The sequence below is a fragment of the Equus asinus genome, chromosome 25 (genome assembly GCF_041296235.1).
Source record: "Equus asinus isolate D_3611 breed Donkey chromosome 25, EquAss-T2T_v2, whole genome shotgun sequence".
Classification (NCBI taxonomy): Eukaryota; Metazoa; Chordata; class Mammalia; order Perissodactyla; family Equidae; genus Equus; species Equus asinus.
In genome coordinates, this window is record NC_091814.1 from 49,472,822 (window position 1) to 49,499,217 (window position 26,396).

The following is a 26,396-nucleotide window of genomic DNA, read 5'->3' on the forward strand; positions in this document are numbered from 1 at the left end:
CAGAAGTGTATTTTCTTGAAAACAGTGCCAATTGGTGACTCTGGGGAAATGTCTAATCCAAGGACCATCACGACTATCATATTTAATAAACATAAATTTAAAGACACTGATAACATAGTGTAGAGAAGCTTCTTGGCATTGTGCGTTGCCGTGATATAACCGTTAACATCACGGGCTTATGTGAGACACAAATAATGGTACAAGAATGAGTGAAGGGGGAAAAAAAAGAGTCTTTTGTAAAGAATATGCTGACTGTTCAATAAGGCAATAAAGATCCCCACAGGGAATTTTATCAGGAGTAAAATAGTACTTTATAGAATAACGGGACCCCGGTTCTCCGAAGAAGTGCAATATTGCTGAAAAGACCTCAAACAGATGGAGTTTATTGCATTCCACAGCAGCGCAGCTTTTGATCTAGCAAATAAGTTTCAGGAGTTCAACCAAGTATTTTTGCACATTAGGGAATGACTGGCTTCCCAGATCGACGGCAGATGGTTCTATTTGTAGTGGCAATAATGATGTCACAGAGTAGGGGGCCTCAATCCTTAAATCCAAGGAACATACAAGAGGAGGACGTGGTGTGGTTTTGCCATTTCTTGTTTCCTTCAGTCATTTCCCAGTTGTCTATTCTGAGAGAGGTGTAACAGTCATGAACGGTAGACTGTAAATGCTTTATAATTCCCTCCACTGTTCTGTGTGGCAGCAATTTATGTGTAGATCCCTGAAAGTACCTCCACTGAAGGAAAGCTAAATGCTTCAGAACTGGTCATGTAGCTGCTCTGAGTTCTGTGCAAAGCACTGCTGAATAAGCTAAGAACAAAGTGACGTGTAGCTGGCCAAGCATGGGCATTTTCAGTCTTGTGTTATCAGATGGCTGAATAAATGCCTATGAGTGGTCACTGCCATATTAATAAATATTTATGGAGGTCTGTGGCCATTCCTATTCTCCCCCTAGAATGATACAGAGACCCTCTCCTCTAAAGGGCATTTGCCACAGAGAAAAGTTTAGTTTTAGAGTCTATCCAAAAGGAATTTCTTCAGCCTCCAAAGCAGTCCTAAAATCATTAATTATGATTGAGAGAATCCTTAATGCAGAGGTATAGTGAAGTTCCAGGGTGTTTCACTTTCTACGGTCATTTTTCATCTCTTAAGAAAGCATACACTATATGGGAGGAGCATTATCCATACAGCTAACAGAAACCTCGTAGAAAGCTCTGAGGTGTATGACTTACAAACATGCAAAACTGAATTTGCTTCAGATTTACTTACAAGGCATGCACGGGTCTGCAGGCTGCTTCTTTCAGATGGCCAGCAGGCCAGCATCTGAAGGCAGGCTTATGAATCCTCATGCTGCCTGACAGCCCTCTGACTCACTCCCGGCTGAGCGGTGGAGCCTGTAAGGCTGGACTGCCCACAGGGCAGCATAAGCCCAAGGCTCCCCTAAGCAACTTGGCTTCCTCAGCCAACAGTTGGGGAAATTCTCCCTCACATGCCCCAATCCCACTGAGAGTTTCCAAAGAAAGGGGAACTACTAAATTGGGAATTACAGCTTCATGGACACATTAATGATTTTCAATAATAATAATAAAGGTTACATGGCATTGAACACATTCACCCAGTTGCAGGCACTGAGCTAGATGTAGTGTGTAATAGCCTTCATTTAATCCTATAAAATCACTCAGAGGAAGGTATTATTATTTTGGATTAAAAAAAGAATAGACGACTGGAGAGTTAAATAAGCCTGAGCCACAGAGCTAATAAATGGAAGAGGAGAGATCCAAACATGAGTGGATTTGACTTAAAGTCTATCTCATTTCACTGCACACAAAACGTTCCAAAGAATTTGGAATTCCTTAATGTTTATATATAATTTGAATCATATTGTATGCTGACAAAACTGTGCCAGAAAATCAGTCATTTGTTATATCATGTTCTTCAGATATTTAATCAAATTCATATTTATCTGTATTCACCCTTATAGGAAAAATTTATGTATGTGTGTCAGTAAAATAATATTTTAAAAGTTCTTTAATTATAGCCTGTTACTACTGATACACCCACACACACAATATACACACATATAAACGTTTTTGGGTTTTCTTTGGTGAGGAAGAATGGCCCTGAGCTAACATCTGTTGCCAATCTTCCTCTTTTTGCTTGAGGAAGATTGGCCCTGAGCTAAAATCTGTGCCACTCTTTCTCTATTTTGTATGTGGGATGCTGCCACAGTGTGGCTTGACGAGTGGCACAGGTCTGCACCTGGAATCTGAACCCGAGAACTCCCAGCCACCAAAGCGGAGAGCTGGAACTTAACCACTAAGCCACCAGGCCAGCCCCCCACAGAAACTTTTTATCTCAGTCTCATCAGTAAAAAAAGCTATTAATTAATTCCATCAGAAACATTATTACTTTGAAACTGTGTAAAATCCTATACCCTTACTTAACAATATTAATTTTATAGTGGTTATAATTTCAATCTAATGGCCAAGAAACAGAAATAAAAGAAATAAAATTGTGCTAAATCCAAATTCAATTTAAATATATTTTAAAATATTGTGGCTGCTCATAAAGATCAGGTGACTGGTAGAGTGCTACATTTGTGACTCAGAGAGGTTATGCCTAAATTCCTGGAGTAAGTCAGTGGCACAGCGGGAAACTGAACCCAGGACTCCTCCTTTCCTTTTGAGGGCCACACACTACACTGTTCAGATAAGATGTCTACATTTTGCTTTGGATCCAGAGAGATTAAGGCACTGAAGGTAATTAGAAAATAGAAGATAACTAGAAAATGAAGATGGAAATATAGTTGGACTGTTCCATTTTATACAGATAGCCACTACAGTTTTTATCACACTGTAATTTGCATCTCTCTGCTCCACTAGACTTTGAATTTCTATAAAGTAAGAATTGTATCTTTTTTGTCTTCGAGTCTCTTGAGTCCACCATAACAGTGACAGCTGAAGGGAAGGAAGGAAGTGGGGGAAGAGGATGGAAGGGAAAGAAAGAGAGAAAAAGAAATGTGTAGAAAACTCCAAGAAATGACCTAAGAGACGGATGAAACAGGGTAGCAGAACATTATGATGAGTGACATAAAAACATTCCATAGTGTGGACGTGATAGGAAAAAGTACAATGGGCAAAAGCATGCTATAAAAAAGTGCAACCTTAGTTGGAAAAAAACTGTCCAGAACACCATTTCATTCAAATTTGGGTGATGGCTGTTTATCTAAATGAAGCATTTATACATTTTTAAAAAATGATCTATGGAGAATTTTTTCCAGTCAAAATAGAGGTATCTTGTGTAGAAAGCAAAACTTACTGAGTTTAGACTCACGTCCACGTATGACACAGAAATATTTCATTGTTAGGGTAGCAATCGACTGATTTGCTGTTGACTCAATGGTTTACTGATAAAAAAACAAAATGACACGCCAGAGGCCTAAAAATTTACTGAGGGAGAGACATCTGTTATAAGTTAATCTGACTTCTTCAGCAAATCTTCCTACGTTAGGAATAACCGTACCTAAAAGTACCCCTTCCCCGAATCTAAGCGTGTTCACAAAATGGAACGTTTAGACAAGCTTCTACTCAGAGTGCTTTCACTAGTTAGCTGCCATTTAAACATCTGAAAGTCAAGCCATTGTGCATAAGAAATGCAAATATTGTTTACGATGAAAACTGAGAAAAAGCAACGTTCCGGGCACACTGCCAAGTTTAATTTCCTGTCATGTCTTTGGTATGTAGTGAAAAACCTCTTTGTCTCGATCTTCCAAGTGACTGTACCAAATGTGTGTTTATAAACAAAACGATGTGAAAAGATCAAAACAGATTGGGTGGGAGAACTCTAGATTTGCTTAAAATTGAGCATTCTGATAAAAAATAGCAAATATTTCATTGAGTATCTTCTTTGTGTAGGACTATGGATACATGAAAATCCAGATTTATAAAAACAGCTCACTGAAGGTTGGGTAATTTTGCTTTTCTAAGACAGTTTTTCCCTCACAAGAGACACATTACATAATTTCTTTAAATAGCAAACTTGTCTAGTGCATTTAAAATAAGTTTAACGGACAAAATCATGACTTAAGAAAACATTTTCACAAACATGACAGTTGCATGTAAGGAAGATACACACACACACGTTGATACTTTATATAACCAAGCATATTTGAAAGACAGAAAATAGCATAAAGTATTTCTAATCTCATTGGGCTATATTATAATACCCACAGTGTTTTAGCTCTCCTCTATTTGTTAAAGAAAGAAGTCTGTGATGAAAATTATTACTATGATTATCATCATCATCACTATTATTATAAATAAAGAGTGCTTCCTTGTGCCCACCCTATTCAGTGCTTTCCCTGCATTATCTCACTTAATCCTGTCGAACCCACTATGTCTAGAGGCCTTTTGTCATCTTCACTTTAGAAATGGGAATCTTGAAACATAAAAAGCCTAGGCAGCCTGCCCAAGATCCCACAGCTTGGACGTGAGCGTCTGGAATTTCAATCCAGGTAGTTTGACACAAAAGCCTGTGCTTAGACCCACACGTTCAACTGCTTCCCGTAAACCCAGCCCTAACGATCTTTGAAAAATGTAAATCTTATCATGTCATTACCTGGCTGGAAGCCCTCTAATGGCTTCCCATCTCACTCAGAATAACACCCAAATGCTCACCACTTCCTTCAAGGCCTACACACTCTGCCTCTGACCACCCTCTTGGAAACCAGCAACCACCTTTGCCCTCCCTCACTGTGTTCCAGACGCACTGACTTTCTCGTTCCTGTAAGATACTGAGCTGGCTTTGCACTTGCCAGTCCTCTGCCACCAATATTCTTCTTCAGACTTCATATCATGTACTCCCTCCCTTACTTCAGGAGCCCACTCAAATGTCAGCTCTCCAAAGGGGCCTTCCCTAGTCACCTTTACTAAAATAAATCTCGCCTGCCCCTCACTCTCACTGTCTGCCCCTTTAACTTACTTTGTTATTTTATTTTATAGAATGTATCACTCCCTTAAATCAGACTATACAATTTGACATTGATTAGTTCACTTGTTTGACAGCTGTTTCTTGGGGGTGGGGCCTCGTTCACCCCTCTGTTGCTAGTGCCTAGAATACTGCCAGGAAAAAAGCGTGTGTGCAACAGGCTTTTATGAAATGAATGAATGAAAAACGAAGTATATGTGCATTTTTAAGATAGAATGTTTGTGAAATTAAACACACTACCATCAATGGATAGGGAAGAGTAATAAGTAATGCTAAGAATTAACAACAAAAGTAGAAGCAGTATTCTAGTTTTTTATGTGTGGTCTTTAGAGCGGTATATATCTATGCAAATATGTATGCACACAATTGGTAAGAACTGGGCAACAATTATGGAAATCGTATACAGATACCTCTGTTCCTGGGGATCACCAGGAAAGGGTCTGGTTTCACCTCACTTGGAGGGCACAGGGCATGTTGTGGGGGGTTCATTGTTTTAGGTGCTAACCAGACAAATGCAGGTTGGGATGGGGTTAAGAGGTCTACGCATGAGCTAAAATAACAGCAATAAGGAGAAGATTTTGGCACAAATCTTCAATCCTTTACCCCTGGAACTCTGTTAAATTCCGAGGTAACCTCAGGGATGCAGTCAGGTCTGAAATTCCCCCAGGGACGCATCAATTGTCCCACATTGCACCCATATCTCAGACTTCCTCTTGAAAAGACTCTATCCCTTTTTGGTGCCTGCAAAGAACCGAACTTGTGCATGATCAGCCCTATATACTGATCTGGAGCCAAGCAAGCACCACAGGATCAAGCTGGACTAGCTCCCCATGGCTCAGTCTCAGGTCTTTAGTTCTGGGGAGTCCTTGATAGTCCAGTGTCTTGGACGAAGCAGCAGGGAAGCGTGAGAAGCATCGTCTGCAGAGGCTGTTTCACGGAGCGTGTGCATATGGTGGGTAGGACCTCTGAAGTTTAACTCCAGACTAGTCTGTGTAATATTACATTTTCCAAAGAACACAAATAGAAGATCTGTTTATTAACTTGAATGAGAGAAGTGTCTCCAAGACACTTGAAGGATATTAATAAAGATAAGTGGGAATAGCAATATTTTTTTTGTTCTTTCACACTCATGATAACATTAAGCAGAGTTTACAGATATAATTATGGGTACAGGTAATACAGACATAATGAAAGGAGGTAGATTTTTATAAAAATAAGTATATTTTTAAGAATATGAAATATCAGTGTTATAATTGATATATATACTATGACTATATGAAGAATGTTATAAACTGCTTGTATTAATACTATAACAACTGTGGAACAGCACAAAAAAGAAAACAAAATTTTAAACTAAAACAAAGAAACTCTCTCTTGGTCTGAGATCACATATATTATGTTTTATGGCAGAGTAGGGTATTTTCTTTAACAAATATATACATAAACTTCTTAAAATAGAAACCTAACAGAGAAAAAGAAATATAAGCAAAGTAGCAGTTAAAACTGTGCCAAATTAATTAAGTCAAAAGAGAACTAGTTTCGTCAGCATATAATATGTAGAATTATGTTTTCTTAAACATGGTTAGTAATTTTTAAGTAAGACATATATCCAACTTACTAAAGATTTATCAGGATAAACCCCAGCTCTTAGTAGAGATGCCTTCCAGCTGTCTACGTCCTCCTGTGAATCACATGCCAGCTCAAGGAAGCGATAGTCTTTGTAAACATTCCTGGAGTTAAAAAAAAATCATGCTTTTAGTTTTGAGCCAAATTCAAAACAGTTTTATAGCACTGCAGACAATGATGATACAAGAGACAGTCCAAATGGACAGTTTTCTGACAGTCATTGGAGAAAAACAAAAACAATTCACTGTATTTAAAATAATTAGCAAATTCCTATGTTTGTGCATTATATAACTTCAAAAAGCCTCTCACATTAAAGAATTCAGAGTCCTCTGTACTGCTGAGCATTCAAACGTGAAGGAAATGCAAATACTCTCAATAGGACACACTGGGTGCCAACTGAAGGGGAGTTGGTCTGAGGGGGATGGATTTGCTATTGCCTAGTAATTAGATCAATTTTCTGAAACTATTCTAAATGGCTCATAAAACTTTAAAACGCATGCCAGTAATCTTACAAACCTCAAATACTATGATAGATTCAAAACAGCAATGCTCATCAATATTGTGAAAAGGAAAGAACATTAACCATTCTTTAACAGAGTGAAATGCCTATAAAGCACATATTTATAACTGGGATAATATTATAATTTTATATTTCTTTTCCTAATAATAAAATAATACATAAGATGCAACACATACACATTTTGAAAACTTTGGAAACTAGATAAAAGTATGAAAATGGTAACAATCATTCTTTTTCCACTGTTTACAGATTACTTCCTTATACTCTTTTGTTCTATGCATTTTTCACACAGCTGAGATTGTCTCTCTCTCTCCTCCTCTATCTCCGTTTTACTATCTCTCTATCAATTTTATGTCTTTGTTTTTCACTTATTATTATATCACGGTCATCTACTTACAGTACATCTTTATAAACATCCAATTTATAATGGCATAATATTCATTAATATAAATATATGATAGTTAATCTCCTTCTAATATTAGATAATTGTCATTCCTTTTTTTTTGCATTCATAAATGATGCTTAAGTGAATATCTTTATCCATAAGCCTTTGTCACATTTATTGCTATTATTTTCTAAGGATAGATTCCTATAAATAGTTGTAGGAAGTTATAATCACTTTTTCAGACACTGATACACATTCCCAATCACTTTTCCAGAAAAGGTAATACAATTTAGAGAGATATGAGAAGTATACGAGATTAACAATCTTTTTCTCTTCTAATGCTCTCCCAAGGTATTCTCATTCATGCCTAACAGACTCAATGTCCACCTAAACCCAGATGGCTCACGTATTTCTATCTCCTGTCCAGACCTGCCCCAGATTCGTACAGCATATTGTCTTCTCCACTTGAGTATCTCAAAGAGACCTTGACATGAATGACTGAATTGGTCCTCTTACAGTGTTTCTATTTCATGCAGCAGCAGTGTAATCCAGATACTTTGGGGGTATCTTTGACACCTTCTACTCTCATACCCCTCTTCCATTTTACCATCTAAAAGTGTACTTCCTGTATATTGACCACCATCTTACTATCACCTTTCCCTTAGATTGCAATGATAACCTTCTCCCTGGTCTCCTAGCATCACATGGCTCCTTTAAATTTGCTCTCCTTGAATTCTCATGATCTGCTGAAAATATGAATCAGATATTTTTACCTCTGGTATAAAACACTCCCACGGCTCCCTGCTTTAGAGAGACCACACTCCCTATGATGGCCTACCGAGCCCTGCATGGTCTGACCCATCGTTACCTTCCTCTCCAGCTTCTCTCACACTCTGCTCTTCCCCAGCCACAGAGGCCTTCTTTTAGTTCCTCACATGTGCCGTGCTGACTCCCAAGGTCTGTGAATATGCTGCTCTCTCTGCCTGTCGCTCTCTTTCCTTCCCTCATTACACAATTAGCTCCTCCTCTTTCTTGGGATCTCAGCTCCATCATCGCTTCCTCAGACATCACTTCCCTGACACCCCTACCAGGTCAGCTCCCATTTCATACATTCTTGATATTTCCATTTACCTTTCCTTCATAGTGCTAATCAAAGTTGTGATTTCAGAATTATATGTGGGTTTCTTCTTCTTTTTTTATCTCGCTTTCTTTCTTATTTATTTTGATACTATCTGACTTCCCAACTAGCCCATAAGCTCCATGAGGACAGGGAATGTATCATTCTTATGTTCATCATTATATCCCCAGGGGATTCTGGGAAGGTGATGGCCTAATTGTGTTCTGCTTCCTCTCTACTTCCAACTCAGGTCAAATACATCCTCTTTTCTTAAGTCAAGCAGACATTAGGACTGGTACTCAGGTAGAGGATGTGAGCTAGATAGCTGTTGTGGCACTTTCTTGCTCTGGGCTGAACAAGAGCATTGGGACCACAGCAGGAGAACTCTAAGGCAAGGACCAGCATGTAGCAGCCCCTTGGTGGAGCTGTCCCTCAGTGATCACAGGACCCTTGAGTGTGCCTGATCCTCTGGCCCTCAGGAAGAGTGGAGTGTCTGAGTTTTCTTTATACTAATGCAGAAGAAAGGCTCCCTTCTGGTGCCTCCATAGGTAACTGGCAACATGCCTTCTACGGGCCTGTGATGACTGAGATGTCTGTACTTTCCCACGTCCATGGGATGAGTCCACTTAAAGTACTCAGCAGGTGCACCTGTGTGGCAATGAACAAAGAAAAATAAAAGGACACCTAAGGAGGTTTAACAGTCAGAGAAAGAATGAAGAAAGCAATCAGAACAGCCCATCAACAAAGGAGAAGTCTTAGGGGAAGGAGAAGAATAATAAATATTTGAAGAGGTACAAGTACAGCACTAAGAGAGACTTCCTGGAACGAAAAAAGAAGATTTTTAAGTTACAATATTGAGTACATAAGTTTCCTTCCGTAAGGAAGGCTGATCAAAGTTGAGACTAGGATTAGTAGATTTCAAGATCTAGTAGAAGTAGAAAAATATAAAAAGAGAAAAGTTATAAGAGTGTGGAGGAAAGACTCCAAGAATCTAACCTGTAAATAACAGGAGTTAAAAGAAAAGGAAGACAAGAGGACAAAAATAATTATAAAAGAGAAACTACTTTTTAAAAAAATTAACATCTTGAATTTTAGGAAGATCCAAATCTGTACTTTGAAAGTGCAGTTTCAGGTGGAATTGATGAGACGAGATACCACTTAGGCATATGCTAATACAATCCTTGAGCTCCGAGATAAAGAAAGCATTTTAAAGTCTTCTGCAAAGAAGCAGCAAGTTGCTTACAGAGGAAAAAGGGTTAGACTGGCACTAGGCAGGATATTCAAAAGGCATGAGGCAATGAAATAACATTCACGGACGCCTAGAGGACTGCAGACTCAGAGCCCCATACCCAGCCAGGACATCACCATGTCACAGTCCGAGGGAGACCTTAAGGCAGGGTAGAGCTACAACACCACCAAATTAACCCGCAGGGAGTGTTCAGGTGAGGAAAGACTAAGAGGAGAGGAAACAGTGGTGAGCACCCAAACTTCCAATATCCACAGAGTCAAAGCAAAATCAATGACAGACCATCTAAGAATGTGCAATACCTGGGCTAAATAAAGACTCAAGTAGAAGAGACTGCAACAGAAATCTGAATAGTCTAAAAGCTGGGGGAGACTGGGAGGAGATAAAAGTGCTCCCAAGATCTTCTCTGATGGGTGTCAGGGTGGAGAGTGGGGAAGCGAAGGGATCCCAGAGGTCTCATATCGTTGGGAGAAGGGGGTGAGGGGAGACGTAGGAGAAGACAGTGTTTGTGGAATGAATATTTGATAATAGCCTCATGGAATAAGAGGGCTGTGTACTGATGATGAACGTAAATATTAATGAAATAAAAAGTACTGTAAAACTCCCAAATTAAAAAAGAAAAAGGAAATTAGACTCTTGATCAAATCAACAAAAAAACAAGAAAAGAAGAAAAAATAAAAAAAGAAGAAACAACAATATAGAGGGTTGGCCCCATGGCCTCGTGATTAAGTTCGGTGTACTCTGCTTTGGCAGCCTGGGTCTGTGGATTTGGATCCTGGGTACAGACCTACACGACTCCTCAGCCATGCTGTGGCAGCAACCCACATACAAAATAGAGGAAGACTGACAGAGATGTTAGCTCAGGGAGAATCTTCCTCAAGCGAAAAAAAAAAAAAGGCAAATCCATAGAGACACAAAGTAGATTAGTGTTTCCAGGGCTGGAGGGAAGGGAGAAGGGGAGGGTGTGGGGTTTTGTAGTGATGAAAATATTCTACATTATGAATATACTACAAATCAATACATTTTACTAAGAGGTATGTGAATTACATCTCAAAACTTATTAAAAAAATAAAATAAAACAAATAAATTTTGATAATATGACAGGAATAAAATCAGGTATATTAGTTCTGAAATTAGTGAAAATCGACTGAATCCTTTCAGCTAGTCAGTTAACTTAGGCTAAAACAAAAAACCTGGTTAAATATTATTTACAAAAATAGAGGAACAGGCAGAGATATCAAACACAAAACAAAGAAATAAAAATGCATGAAAGGCAATACTGGTAATAGACAAGATGGAATTTCAAAGTATTGAACAGGATAAACCAGTTAAAAGCACTAAATAAAATAAATAGAAATATTATATAATGATATAAAGTACAATTTATGAAGATTGGAAAATCTTCCAAGTATCTATTTGCACCAAGTAACATAGTAGATAAGTAAACGAAGCAAATGCTACTGAAAATGCAAGATGAACTCGATATAATTATATGCATATAATTAATTAAAATATAAATATACAAAAATTTTAATATGACTCTTCTCAAATTGGACAGATATAGTGGACAAAAAGTAAGTGAGCACATAAAAGAAATAAATAGTATAATCAATGAAGTGAATTTAAGAGAATCCTTTATCCCTTAATGGAAGATAAAGATTTTTTCATTATCCACAAAACATTTACAAAAATCAGTCATATACTTGGACCTACACACACACACATATACCAACCTTAAGAAACTAAAAAGGAGAGATTGTAAAGATCACACTCTTTGATTACAAACCAAAAAAGAAAAAAAAAAGAATTTCTAAAAAAAAAGAAGCTAAAAAAGAAAAACTTAAGAAATATATTCCTAGATAATCCTTGTATTACAGAAGAAACCAAACCAAAATTATAAATTATTTAGAAAGCAATAAAAAAAAAGACCCCACTTTATATCCAACCAATGGAGCACAGCAAAGCTTGCAGGAAAACTTATGGCCTTAAATATGGTCACCACTTAGAGGAAAAAAAAAGTCAATATTCATCCACAGACATTATAAAATGATGATTTAAAAAAATAAGAGAGAATTAACATAGATTAAAGCCAAAATTAATGAAATAGGAAATATAAAAATAACATAAAGGCTAAAGATATCCACAAGTATTTTCCACTCAGCAATAGATGATACACTTATAATCCTAATTAAGAGAGAAAACAAAAGTATACAAGATGACAAATAAAATAGGATAGGATACATAAGCACAGATATAGAGTAGACTGAACAATATTAAAATCAAATATTACATGCAATCCTATGGCAAACCTAAGAACCTAAGAAGAAACTAACAATATCCTAAAAAATATAAATAACCAAAACTAACTCAGGAGAATTGAAAAATCCAAGTGGCTTTTACAAAACACTACTAGAATTAATGAGATACTTTGTTTAAAAGGCTAACATTGACTGCAAGACAAATACACATAAATCTATGCCTATTCTTAACACTACCAATAACTTAGAAATGGGAATATGTTCCATTCACATTAGGAGAAAGCCTATAAAATAACAGGAAGAAATTTCTGAAAATTAAGAAAGTTATAAAATCTTACTGAATAGCATGAAACAAGATCTTAAAAAATGAAAAGACATATTTGGATGTATTTATTTGATTATACTATCCTCCAGGGTCTTACAAAGCGACTACTGCTAGTAGGTATTCAATAACTATATATTGAATAATGAATATTACTACAATCATAAAAATATTGACTATCATCTTTAAACTATCTTTGCAAATTTTATAATTTGAAAGTGATCCTCCATCAAAGCTTCAATATTTTTGCTAAGAAGGTTGAGCATTTTTTTATATTTACAGAAATGATGTTCTTTGTTCTGATTTCATTATATATTTTTTGTATATTATTGTGAGGATTTCTCACTTTTTATTTGCATTTGCTTGACATATACTTTCTCTCTTCCTTTACTTTTTTACTTTTATCCATTTGCTTTACCTTTTAAAAACACATATCTGTTATAAATGCCAACAGAATAATTGGGTTTTATTTTTCATCCTAATCTGAAAATCACTGCTTATGATTAGAAAAGTTTTAAGCATGTTTATTCCTTGCCACAGCTGTATGCTTGGTTTTAGTTTTGTCACTTTTACATGTGTGCTTTTTTTTCTCTTTTGCTCTTTACTGTTTCCTTTGTGTAGGTCAAGAAACAAACTGCTTTCTTGCTTTTATGTTTTTTTTAGCAATTTTCAGTTCTATAGATAAATGATCACCTAAGTTTTCCAAATCATTCTTGAATTCATTTATTTTTTTTTAAGACTGGCACCTGAGCTAACAACTGTTGCCAATCTTTATTTTTTTTCCTGCTTTTTCTCCCCAAAACCCCCAGTTCATAGTTGTATATTCTAGTTGTGAGTACCTCTGGTCGTGCTATGTGGGACCCCACCTCAGCATGGCCTGACGAGTGGTGCCATGTCCGCACCCAGGATCCGAACTGGCGAAACTCTGGGCTGCCAAAGCGGAGCACGTGAACTTAACCAATCAGCCACAAAGCCGGCCCCTGAATTCATTTTTGTATAAATGAAATCAGGAATAAAGTAAAACTCCTGACTTTTAAAGAATTTAGAAGCTTTTACTTTCTGCCACTTCATCTCATGACATCTGCTAAGCTATCTAGAAATACTGACCTAGAATATTACTTCTAAATTACTGTTCTCACATCACTTTGAATCTGGTTTTTTTTTTACTTTTATAATCAATTTTATTACAATTGAGTAGTTATTTAGATAGAAGTCTATATATTTAACTTAAATAAACATTTATCGTCGGGCATTTTCCACCTGGACTTTCCTCTTTGTAAGTTCTTACTAGGATTCATTTTTTGAATTGGCCTCACAGGAGAGTTGGCTATCTGGATTTCTATTTGGCGCAGTATCCACATTTCCCATGTTGATTCAATGAAGAAGTGTAGAAGTTTCTTTTTGTTGTCTTCCTGTTTGGCCCCATTTTTCTTAATCAGGGTAAGGCATGCACTGGCCACTCATAGAATTGTGATCCGGTTCACTCCATGATTCTTGCAAATAGTTGACCGACATTGCTACTTTCCAGTGCTTTGAGACTTTGCATCTCTGTTGTGTACGATTTTTTGGATACAGCAATGGATAGAGAAGAGTAAAAGAGAAACTTTTAACTTTCCACCATCTTAAAAGAGAAATCATCTTACTTAATCTTCATAGCAACCCTGCAAAGTTAGTAGCAGAGCTGTTTAACAGTTGAGGAAGCTGAGATTCAGAGAGATTATGCGACTTTCTCAAGATCACATAGCTAATAAATGGTACAACCTGGGACTACCACAGTCCTTGGCGTATGGCCTGCATAAAACAAATATTTGTTGAATGAATGAACAAAAGAACTATGGAATGAACTTAGACTGTACTTATTTTTGAAACCACCTTTTTCACTTTTGACTGGGTCCTTAAATTTCTATAGAAAACCTAAGATATAAAAGTTTGAAGAAAAATAAATAAAAGTTTGAAGAGACAAATCACAAGCAGAACGAGTAATTTTAATTAAAAGCGGGACATATTTAAAGGAAATATATTCCCCAACTATGAAAGTTTATTGTTGGAAAATTTGAAAGGTCATATCTTAGCTACAGAGCAGAAAGGATAAGGGAGTATTTTGACAGAATCAAAATGCATCAGTTTTTAATTATCTAATTACCTCTCTACCACAGCTTTTAGCTACCACTTAGGTTTCCATTTGAGGCATTTCCACTGCACAGTGTGAATTCCTTTAAGATGTAAAGGTAAGGGGAAGGCAAAGCTGGACAGACGCCATGGGAATTCTTGGCCAGCTGGAAAGCACAAAAAGTAGAGAGGGTGCAGACTTTCCACATTCTCTAAGCAGATCTGAAGAATTCAGCTTTGGCCCATTCTCATTGACCTTTCTCCAGCGTATTTTCTTTCAGGGGCTCTTCACATGGAAAATCTTGATTTTTTTTTTCCCTCTAAGGATAGCCAAATTCTTGAGAGGGAAAATAATTATCTGGTTGAAACATTAGAACAGGGTCAAAGGCTTCTGGTGGCTTTGGCTCCTTCATTTTTACCCATTTTTGAAGCCTCATCTTAGGCTGTGTCTAGACATCCAAAGAGAGTTGGATACAGGTCTAAAACACTGAACTGAGCTGATTTACTGGAAGGCTCATAAATTCTGTGGATGCAGCTTCCAGGTTCTCACCACACACTGTAGCTATATAGATAACCCACAGCAATTTGTACTGACTGCATTTTTTTGTTTAGTCTATTTCAGCTGCAGTCATGCAGATATGAGCTTCTGAATGATTTCACTATGAAATCAAGCTGAATTATGTGTTTTACAGTTTGAAAAAATAAAAGTCACCTCAATGTTAAAAATGAGCATGAGAAATTTTATCCCACAGGTAAAAGGCTTTTAAAAGTGTTACACTGAAGAGAACCATGACCATATGATGAGTCCACGTTTTGGTTCTATGTGTAACTTTCACTTACATGTCTTTGGGTGTTAAAAATGATGTGGAGTTTAATTTCCTTACCTATGACAGTTCTTCAAACATCTGAGACCAGATAATATGTGTTGCCCCAAGTCTTCCAGGCCCCAAGCCAACCCTTCTGCCAATTTTTTCAAATGTTTCTCATATGAAGAGGTTTCTAGATAACACAGCATCCTTCTTGCCCTCCCATGAATTTTCTCTATTTTAAAAGAATTTTCTGAAAATGAGATGCCAGCAGATGACCACAAATCTCCAGATGCAATATTATCCAGATGCAAGGAAGAAGTTTGGTGGAATTTTTGCCTGCTTTCTGGACAGTAAACTTTCACTGATGTGAATTAAGTAAAATGTAGTAGCGTATATAGTAAAGACCATGAACACCTGTTGAAATCCAGGCTATGCCGTTTATTATCTTGTATGACACTGGTTAAGGCAACCTCTCTGAATTTCAGTTTATTCATCTATAAAATGGGGATAATAACAAAATCTACCTCAGGCTTACTATGGGAATAAAATAAGTTTATCGGTGTGAAGAGCTTGCTTAATACAATGCCCAGCAACAGGTAAATATGCAAGTAACATACACAAAATACAAAAGTTATTATTATGCATTATTCTCACTGCCTTTAGGTTCTTTGCACTTGACCTCCTATAAAACCAGACTTCTCCTATGCTGAATGCATATAGATTTTGTTAAGCATAAGAGTAAAATTTACATTTAGCATTATTACATTTCATCTGGTTACCTTCGGCCCATTTCCAGTTTGCTCAGATGTTCTGAATCCTGATTCTGAGAAATAATATTTTCACAATTCTTCCTGTTTCGCATTATCTGCGTATTCATAATGACATATTCCTATGTCATTGTCAGGGTCATTGGTAATCATATTACAGACCTAAAACAGACCTCAAACAATCCCATACCAGACCTACATGTTCTATTAACTGGTACTCATTGGGTATCAACAGTAAGACTTAAAACTTAATCATAAATCTGTCATATATATACTATCAGGCCATATCTTTCTACTTTCCCTCATGTATATTCCAAAGGGCAATATCAAGGTCTAAGTATATCTACTCAATTCCATTAAAAAATTGGAGGGGCCAGCCCAATAGCGTAGTGGTTAAGTTTGGCATGCTCTGCTTCAGCGGCCTGGGTTTGTGGGCTCGAATCCCAGGTGCAGACCTACACCTCTCATCAGCAATGCTGTGGCAGCAACCCACACACAAACAAAATAGAGGAGGACTGGCACAGACGTTAGCTCAGGGTAAATTTTCCTCAGCAAAAACAAACAAACAAAAAAACTGGAGTTAGTTTGGTTCAACTTGTTTTTCAAGATTCAAAGCAAGTTCCTATTGACCACTGATTTCCTTTCTAAATCATTATAAATATCAATTTAACATTATAAACTTATATAGCAGGGCATTGATGATAAACTCATCAATCAAAATTTCTATTTTATTCTCCTTTTTGAAAATCTGGAAAACAACTTCCAACTGTGGACTTTTACTGACTCACTGATCCTACCATGTTCCCACTCATCATCACCTTCCTTCTGTTTGACACCATAACTACTACCTTGCAAATCTTCAACTCCCATTCCTGTCTTTCCCTTCATCATTTTACTTACCTGACAAACTACAACCAAATTATTTTCTCACTCAGCTCCTGCATTCAAACTGCTAAATAACGCAAGAAAAAAACTATATAATTGTGCTCACTGTACTCACTTCAAATTTACAACTTCAAATATCAAATGGGCACCTAACTTTCCCAGACATCCATACTATGATTCTGTAGTTGATATGCTTTCTCACTCTACTAGATGATTACTTCATCCCTTTTCTTTCCTCAAATCTCTAATACACACTTTGCCACTTATTTGGTAGCTGATAATCTTGTTTCATACTTCATAGGAAGAACATTTACAACCAGACGAGAATGATCTATCTTCTTTCCACTAACTCCACCAGATTACCTGCATTTGCAACTACTGACTCTGCCTTCCTCTTGTACAATGGAAACCCAAAGCCTCAACTTATACACTGGGTCCCACCTCTTCTAATGTCCTCATGAACTTCCTATAAACGTTCCTTTCTCTTCTGCTTCAATAATTTCTTCCTTTCTACTGTTGGATCAGTCATATGGCTTACTAGTAGGCTTTAAAAGCAACCATCTTAAAACATCCCCCCCACCCCCACACACATACACACTTTTTCTCAACCCTTCTCCTCCAGCTCCTATTTCTATTTGCTTTTACTTGCCCCATTTCTATTTGCTTTTACAGCAAAATTCCTTGAGGCATCTCAAATCATTTTCTCCTTTCTCTCCTATCCTGTTCTTTCCTCAATCTACCCCAGTGAGGGCTGTGATCCTGCTACTCTGAAGATACAGGCCTTATTCGAGGTCATGTGATCTACAACTTGCCACAGCCAATGCTCATCTGTCTGTCTTCATATTGCTTGGCTTCACTGCAGCATTTGCCATTGTTGACCTCTCTCTGTCTTCAAACATTGTCTCTGCAAGACTTCTGTGAGATCACACTGCCCTGATTTCCGTATTTCTTAATCTCTTTTGCTGTCTCTTCCTCCTTTGTTAGACCTTTAAATTCTGGAGTGCCCCAAGCTCCTTCAGTGGTCTAGTTTCTTCTGTCTACACTTTCTCCAAGGTGATCTTCCCTATCCAGGGGCCTTAAATATCATTTAAATGCAGGTAACTCCAGATCTCTACACTGAAATATAGACTCTCATATGTAAGCCACCGTCTTTTCTCATCTGGATGATTGTTACAGCTTCCTAACATCTCTTTGACACCTTTCTTGCTCCACTCTCCACACAGAAGCCACAGTGATCACATATTGTATCACCATCATATTTAAAGACCTCCAATGACTTCCCACTGCGAGTAGGAAAAAATCCAAACATCTTGCCATGACTGATCTATCTCTCCAATCTCTTTTTCCCTTGCTCATGCTCCTCCAACTGCAATCTAAGTTAGCTGATGGAGCTTTGAATGTTCATCAAGGTATTTCCCGCATTTATGTTATATAGTAGGTACTCAATAATATTGTTGGTTGACTAACTAGTCTTTTCGTCTTTTCTCAGCATCCAAATTTTTTCAAAGACTACTGACAATAAATCAATGATACAAAGATGTTATATTACCCTAAGTTAAGAATAAAATCTGTGATTTCAATAATATAAATTTAATAAGCTAGGACTATGAATTATTTTTATACCTTACACAGGAGAAAAGCTTTGATTTCACATATCTCTGATAAAAAAGCAGTGCAATAAAACTAGAAATTATAATAAAAGTTAAACAGAAAAGGACTACAAAAAACATAAAATAACAGAAAACTTTCCCCAAAAACTGTGTCAAATAGTAACTCAAAACTATAATTACACTGTATTTACTAAACAAACAAAATAACATTACACACAGGACTGAAACTCAGTACATGTCGCCAAAATTGTATTCAGAAGCAAAATCACAGTCATGTATGTCTTATTATTCAAAAAAGAAGGAAAAATACATTGTCAGCATTGAATTTAATAAGTTGGAAAATTATAAAACCAAGCAAAGCAGAATACAGCATATAATAAAGTTAGCAACTAATTATGGAAATTGAATTATCATTGATAAATTTAAGAGTATGTTTTTTGATGAATCTAACAATGAGACAGAGCTCTGAAATATCTAGTGAATAAAAGATGAGAAAAAACAGTCCAAATTAGAAATGGGAGGTATGATTTAACTGAGAGAAGATTAAATGATTTTAAGAGATCCTAAGTATACTTTTATGATAGTAAATTTATAAGTATCAATGATGAAAACAATTTCTAGGAAAATATAAAATCGGATTTATAAAATCCCACTGACAAATATCCACAGGATAAATTGGGAAAAAATGAAACCTTTTCTTCAAAATAGTTCTGATCTCAGAGAGTTTTACAGGTTTTTCCTTCCAAATTTTAGGGAAAGCTTCTTCCATGCAGGACCTCTCAGAAATATTAATAGGCTAATATACATTGTAAATCTCCAAGAAATGAACATGGTATGCAGGATGTCCCAAGCTTACTTGACCCTAGAATCTTTTTTTCCCTTGAACTTTTCATAGGGCTAGTATTTTAAGGACCAAACTTTGAGATATGTCACTGTAAACCAATCTCACCTATGAATAAAGATTTATAAAACTCCTAAAAAATATATTAGGAAACTTAATTTAATGAAATTACAAAAGATCCAGCCATCACTACCAAGTCAAGATTTTCCTAAGAGAATTTTCTATGAGAAATGCAGTCGGCCCTCCATGTTGGCAGGTTTTGCATCCCTGGACTCAACCAACTACAGGATGGAAAGGCCTAGGATGGTTGCATCTGTACTGAACAAGTACAGAATTGTTTTCTTGTCATTATTCCCTAAACAATACAGTATAACAACTATTTACATGGCATTTACATTGTACTGGCTGTTATAAATAGTCTAGAGATGATTTAAAGTATATAAGAGGATGTGCATAGATTATATATAAAGGGCTTGACCATTTGTGATTGGGTCCTGGAACCAATCCCCCATGGATACTGAGGGACGACTGTATTATCAAGAGACCACTTGCATTCAGCGCCATGTATAAGACGACCACTCACAAATCCCAGACTTCAAGCTACAGTTGCATTCTGGGTAGTCCATTTTCAAAACCTTGATTACTCTTCGATCTTCTCTGCCTCCAAAGGTCCCTCATATTAGTAAATGGTACTTCCTTCCACTTAGGACTTGTGCTAGAAACCTAGGGGTCATTCTTGACATCTCTTTCTCCCTCACCTCATTTCTGGTTAGTCAATTCTGTCAACGCAGCTCCCTAATCAACCTCATTTATTCTGTCTCCACAGCCTCCATTCTAGGCCAGGACACCATTACCTTTCACCTGGATCACCACAAATCTTCCTAACGCCTGGACTTGCTTCACTCCTATCCTCCATTCTGCAGACAACTCTAACCCCTTCAGTGGTTCCCCACTGCATTAGGATAAAGACCAACAAGCCTAACATGGCCCAGAGGCTTGCAAACGACCTGGTCCCTGACTCTTGCTCACTAGGCTCCAGCTATTAGTTGCATGAACACACAAGGCTTCTTCCTACCTCAGGGTCTTAGCATATGCTGTTCATGCTGCCTGGAACAATATTCCTTTCCCCCTTCACTTCATCTATTTCTATACATTCTTCTAGTGTTAGTTTTAATCATCCCTGAATTCTCAAAATGGATAGGTCACTGTACTATTAATTCTCACAGAAGTTGTAATTAATAGTAGTGAAGTAATTATTGCTTGCCATCAGTCTCCCTTACTGTACTGTAAATCCCATGAGAGTAGAGAACATGTTTCTCTTGTTCATAGAACCTAAGTACAGTGCCCAGCCTGAAGAATGTGCTCAGGAAATAACTGTGAGCAAATGGATGAAAGACTGAAGAGATCACCAATGACTGATTACCTTAGTACCTTCCATTTCCTCAAAATTCTTTTCCTGTCCTTTAATATCATCCTCAAAGATCAATGTAACAATTTTAAATTGGAGGCTGGCTGATATTTCCTTTTCTTGACATAGTGAAGAGCAATAAAAAGAGTAAACAAATTTTAAAAATTTTAAATAAAAAAAATTTAGATTTTTAGAAAAAAATATTTTAAAACATAAGAGCATTGCAAAACACATTTACTGTAAGTGTAGCTGCAGAATTAGCTGAGTCACCCCCATCCTGACCTTCTCTGGCTGCCAATGGCCAAGGCGCCAGGTCCATGTCAGTGTTAATCACAGTCACGATGAAAGAGCTGAAAGTATGAGTTTTGGTTATAACTCTGGGGTCTTATTTATGACGAAAAAGACCATAAAGAAGGCAGATTACAATTTAAGTGGTGGAAATTCTCACAACTCAGAATATTTAATATCCAAATATTCTTCCTCACACCCAAATGCTAAAATAATCTCATGTCACATAAAATAAGAAGGTATCTAAATAAAAATAGAAAAGTTGGGAGCAATTAGTCAGTGGGAACTTGATCTCCTGGCTTCTTGACGGGACTTCTGCTCCTGGCCCCTTTGTCCTAGCCGTCATTCTTTCCTCCCCAAAGAGGAAGAGGACTGACTGATTTGAGCGGCGTGTTCTCAAAGACAAATTGAGCAAGCTTGTGCCCACAGGACACACGCATTTCTCTCCCACTCCAAGATGTTCTGGTGAGTTCTGCCCTGCGGGAGAGGCCTGTGGTTCCTCAGCTGTGGCCGAAGTGTTAGCAAGACATTTGGCCACAGATCTAGATCCATTTGTTTCATGTCTTATCTGTTTGTTTCCTGTGCTTCTAAAAGCAGCAGCAACAACAAATTTTAACTAGAGATGGGAGGAAAAGGGTGTGATTTATGGGCCCCCTTTAACTCCAACCGTGAGAGACGGCTCTGAAGAGAGGCTAATGGTTTTGGCTTCAGATGGGTTAAACAGGAAGTGACAGGAGGCCTTCTGAGTGAAAATGCCCAGTAGGGAGTGGGAGATGTGGCACCAGCATGTCAGGATAATAAATAATAACCATACTACATGTGGCTGTGATCCTGGGTGCCATGTGAATGTGTTTATTTTATTTTAACACAGCTTATTATCTTTGTTAAGCATTTTCCCATAGGAGGATTAGCCAAACAGCCACAGGTCATGTGTCTACTTGGACATAACCAATAGCAGGCAAATTAGCCAATGTTATAATATCATTAAAGAAGGTTGTTTTTGCAATCCAAACCTCATTTAGCCCAAAGCGATGAAAGACTCTAGAAGGGAATAAAAGGCAACTGGTAAAGAAAGCAGAGAACGAACCACAGTTAGTCTCAGTCTGTCTCGTTTATTAGGTCAGAAGAGGTTGTGGTAATAATCTGCTTAAGATCAGCATTTCTAAAATCTGAGGAATAAATATAGAGCCGCCATCGGCCCCTCCACGCCAGGTCTTATCATGTGCTAGGAAAAAAATGCTGCCCAGGCTGCACTAGCCTGGCTTCTGTCCCTTCAACGTTCGTTAGATTTGAGAATCCACTGTGTGTGGGATCTTTTATTTGAGTTAATGACCAACTAATAATAATTATTGTTATGCAAATAAAAAATAACATTCTAAAAGTTCTAAAGAATAAGATTTATGAGGAACTATCAACACAGGAGTAACGACATCTAATCCCAGAAGGCACAGTACTGACCAAGAAGCCAAAAAACAACTGTGAGATAACATGGAGTTATGGACTCACGAGAGCCCTGAACACCTAGAGAGAGCGTGACGCATGTCCTTAGAGCCTGGCATTAGCGCTCAGGATGTCTGCATATGTTTATCAGTGCTGAGATGCCGTTAAAGAGAGCAGGGCAGAGGAAAATTTTATAAGAATGAAAGGGACTGGCAGAGTTGTGGTATCATTTGGGTTGTTATACTGGCTCCCCACAGTTTTCAAATGACTTTTAAATTATTACCTGTTGATATTATTATGATTTTAATCATGTCAAGTTATATCAAAGTCAGTTCCTTGAATTCATTTTGGAGAGTTTTGAAAACATGTCTTCATGCCACTGTTCTGTCTGAGGATACAAAAAGATGTCCTGGCTGCATCAAGGAAGTCTGGGATGCTTTGTTATGAGGGCCACCTAAGGTGGGCTCTGTCTGAGCCCTGGCCCGACTCAGGTGGTCAGCAGCACCTCCATTCTGGCTCGGTGTCAGCTCTCCAGTTCCCTTCAGGGAGACCAGGATGGGGCTGAGCAGCATATAACCAGAGGCACAAAACTGTTTAAGGCCCCAAATTCATTCAGACATCACTCGAAGCAAAGTGTAAAAACTCGGTGTGCAGGAAGCCTGGCTCTGCAGTGATTTGTCTGGGAAGCTGTAGGAGGTGCACCCACAGCTTTCAGCATAATATGTATAAGTGACTCTTCAAAGAAAACAAATAAGATTGAAAAAAAAATCAAGTACTTCAGTGGCAACCTACGTGTTATGTGAAAGAGTAATATTTAAGCAGATAGGTGATGAGGAGGAGGATAATGACGATGATGGTGATGGTTCTATGGCCAGGGTCCCATTTCACTCCATTTCATCACACCCTTTCATCCTTCAGGCCTCCTCATGCACTGTTGCCTCTGCCCTCCTGCCTTCTTCACCACCTGGCAAACTTCTACTCATCCTTACAGCCTCAACTCAAATATTCCTTCCTCTGAGTCTTCCCCAGGTAGCATTAATTGCCTAAGTTATTCTCTCCTCTGTGCTCCCTTCATGCCTTACATATACATCCTTTAAGTTGAACTATAACTACTTTCTATATATGCAAGTTATTATTCCAAGAGGTGGTAAAAATATAAACCACGTCAGAGCTGATTTACATAAAATCACAGGTGAAAGATCCATAATGGACTAATGAAAACAGTAGAGATTTTGAGGTATATCTTCAGCCTCAAAGCTTCTATTAAGGAAAATTTCCATGCCAGGTGTCTCTGTAAAAGGTAACAAAAGGATGGATGAATTATGCAACTGGTTACGCGACATATCGTTCTGTATAATGGTTCTTATGTTATTGATTTATTGATTTATTTGTTTAGTAAACATTTGTTGAGAAGCTATGTGCCAGGGAATGTGCTAGGCCCTCAGGAACACATGGTGATTAAGACAGACAAGGTCTCTATTGTCATGAAGCTTATACCCCAGCACTACGGATAAAAATGAGTGGTGACCACCATGCTAAGATACTAACAACCATTTATTTAGACTTCATTGTCAAGGTACCAAGTAAATCCCAGTATCCCAATGACATTTCCCACCACCTCCTAAAATCAAAACAAAAAACAGACATCTGTTTTATTCCAGTAAGTTTCATCATTTTAACAATTACTCAAAAGACTGAAAATAATTCGTAACCCAGATAAAGGAAATCTTTACAAAGCTCCTAGTGGTTTTTAGAAATTGCTGTTTAAAAATGTATGCTACAAAGGAGTTTTTGACCAGACAGCTGTTTCAAAGAACAATGATTTCATGTTTTAAGACTAACTTTAAAATTGAGATGTCTTTGCCTTCCAGGAAAACTCAGCAGCTGTGGAAATTATTTCACTTCTCTTTCTTTCACATTTTACTGGATTTAATTTTAAGGGGAAAAAAAGATATAATAGAGAAAATTGCATGCAACACAGAACAAAACCTATTGCAAAACAACAATTGCACATTTTTAACCACAAGGAAAACACAAAGGCAACCCCAAGTCTCTTTTTTGCTGAGGAAGGAAACAATACAGCCCCTTCTGAATAAGATGTGCCTCCTTCCTTGACAAACTTAGAAAACGACCCCGTAAATCTCAATAAAATTCAGGTTAACTTGGATTTTTATAGGAATAGAAAGGAATAACTACAACGGCTTCGAGAAGTAGCAATGGAGAATCAGTCAAAATCAAAGAATCTAAGTAATTGTTGCCTCGTACTCTTCATTAGTCAAGTTCCGCCAACCACTGTGCCCACTTCTGGAATCCAACTAAAGCCATGGGTCCCACCGGGGAGGGGGCTGGAGACAGCCTCCAAGGTGACTGAGAGGAGACAGATGAGGTTAAAAGGCCAGGGGAAGATGATTTCAAGATGAAACTAGCAGGCAAAACACTGTTTGCAGCAATATGATTCCCCTTGCATTTTAGCCATTGCTACAGAGGTGAAAACTGAGAGGAGACTGACAATGTGGTACAGAGATACGAGGAAGAATTTTCTGGTAATTCAAATTAACTTCTGATAATCAGGTCTCTCTCAGTGACTAGCAAGGATCTAAGGTGGCTGGCACCTGGAAGAAAGACGCTCTGGAGTAAAAAGGTGCAGACTGATGCCATGCTGCTGGAGCTGTGTAGGCATAAACACAGTTCTGACGCAAAGGTGAAGCCTGAAGCCTGAGACAGCCCCCTAAGCTTTCCAGGTGCCTGGACTGGAGTACTGTACTCTTCTTTTCCCTCCCTATGAGGGACACATGTGGGTTTCTACTGGGAGTACAGTTACTAGACAAGAATGAAGAACTGTATCTTCAAATAAGAAATCTGAGACTATCTCCAAGTCTAGTTAAGCCTAGCACCCCAACGATCTAACAAAAGATACTTCCTGATAGAGATAAAGTCAGAGTGACTTTTAAATACATGGAGTAGGTAGATGGTTATATCCTACCCAGAATGTCCTTATCTGCCATCAAAACTTTCACCAAACAGTTATTTTTCTAGCAGTTTCATCCTTCCGGGTCTTGAGAGCTGTAAGTTTCTACAAGAATCAGCATGATGTGACAGAAAGCACATAGACTTCGGAATCAGATGGAGAAATTCAAACTCTGGAAGTTGTTAATTATATGTTAGTTTTGTGACTTTCGGCTAAATTACTCAAGTTCTCAGAGTCTTAATTTCCTTGTTGATAACTGAGGATGGTACTAGCTAAGTCGTAGTATTTTTGAGAATTTGAAATAATGTATGCAAAACATTTGGCACTGTGCCTGGTAGTAATTACTATTAAAAATGCAAATGTTCCTGGAGAAAGTTATTAGCTCACAAGGCAAATTTCAAATGACGTAACTAACTGAGAAAGGAAGACTAAAGAAGGGGGTGGACAGAATGAGCAGCGAGGATGAGCAATGGACGAGATCAGTCACAAACACCAGCGACTCCACAGCTCTGCCCTGAGCTTGGTAAAAACACCGCAATAAACAGTAATGGAAGCAAGTATAATAGATTTTCGTCTTGCTGATATATTTTAGACATGGTCTTGCTTAGAGGTGAAATATGACATCTCTTGGTCCCTTTCAATTCCAACGTTATGTAATTCTACAATTTCAGAGCAAAGAAATGGGATGACCAAAAAGCATGTTAGATTTTTCAAAGTATCACTGAGGAAGAAAGAAATACAATACTGCCAAACAAAGACGCTAACATTCGAGAACAGAACTGTAAATTACGGAGTTGGGTCTGCAAACCAG

General features: G+C 37.7%; 1 protein-coding gene across 13 annotated transcripts in view; it reads right to left on the minus strand.

Moving 5' to 3' along the window:
• The window catches only part of DNM3 (dynamin 3), a 510,735-nt gene that overhangs the window by 105,649 nt on the left and 378,690 nt on the right, over positions 1 to 26,396 (minus strand). For 12 of the 13 annotated variants that reach the window (XM_044757592.2, XM_044757590.2, XM_070498083.1 and 9 more), the window contains one exon: positions 6,605 to 6,716. In XM_044757592.2, the coding sequence (XP_044613527.2) occupies positions 6,605 to 6,716 (112 nt within the window). Of the gene's footprint in view, positions 1 to 5,786; positions 5,975 to 6,604; positions 6,717 to 26,396 lie in introns of those variants that run through there. The other variant, XM_044757596.2, reaches the window with a different exon arrangement.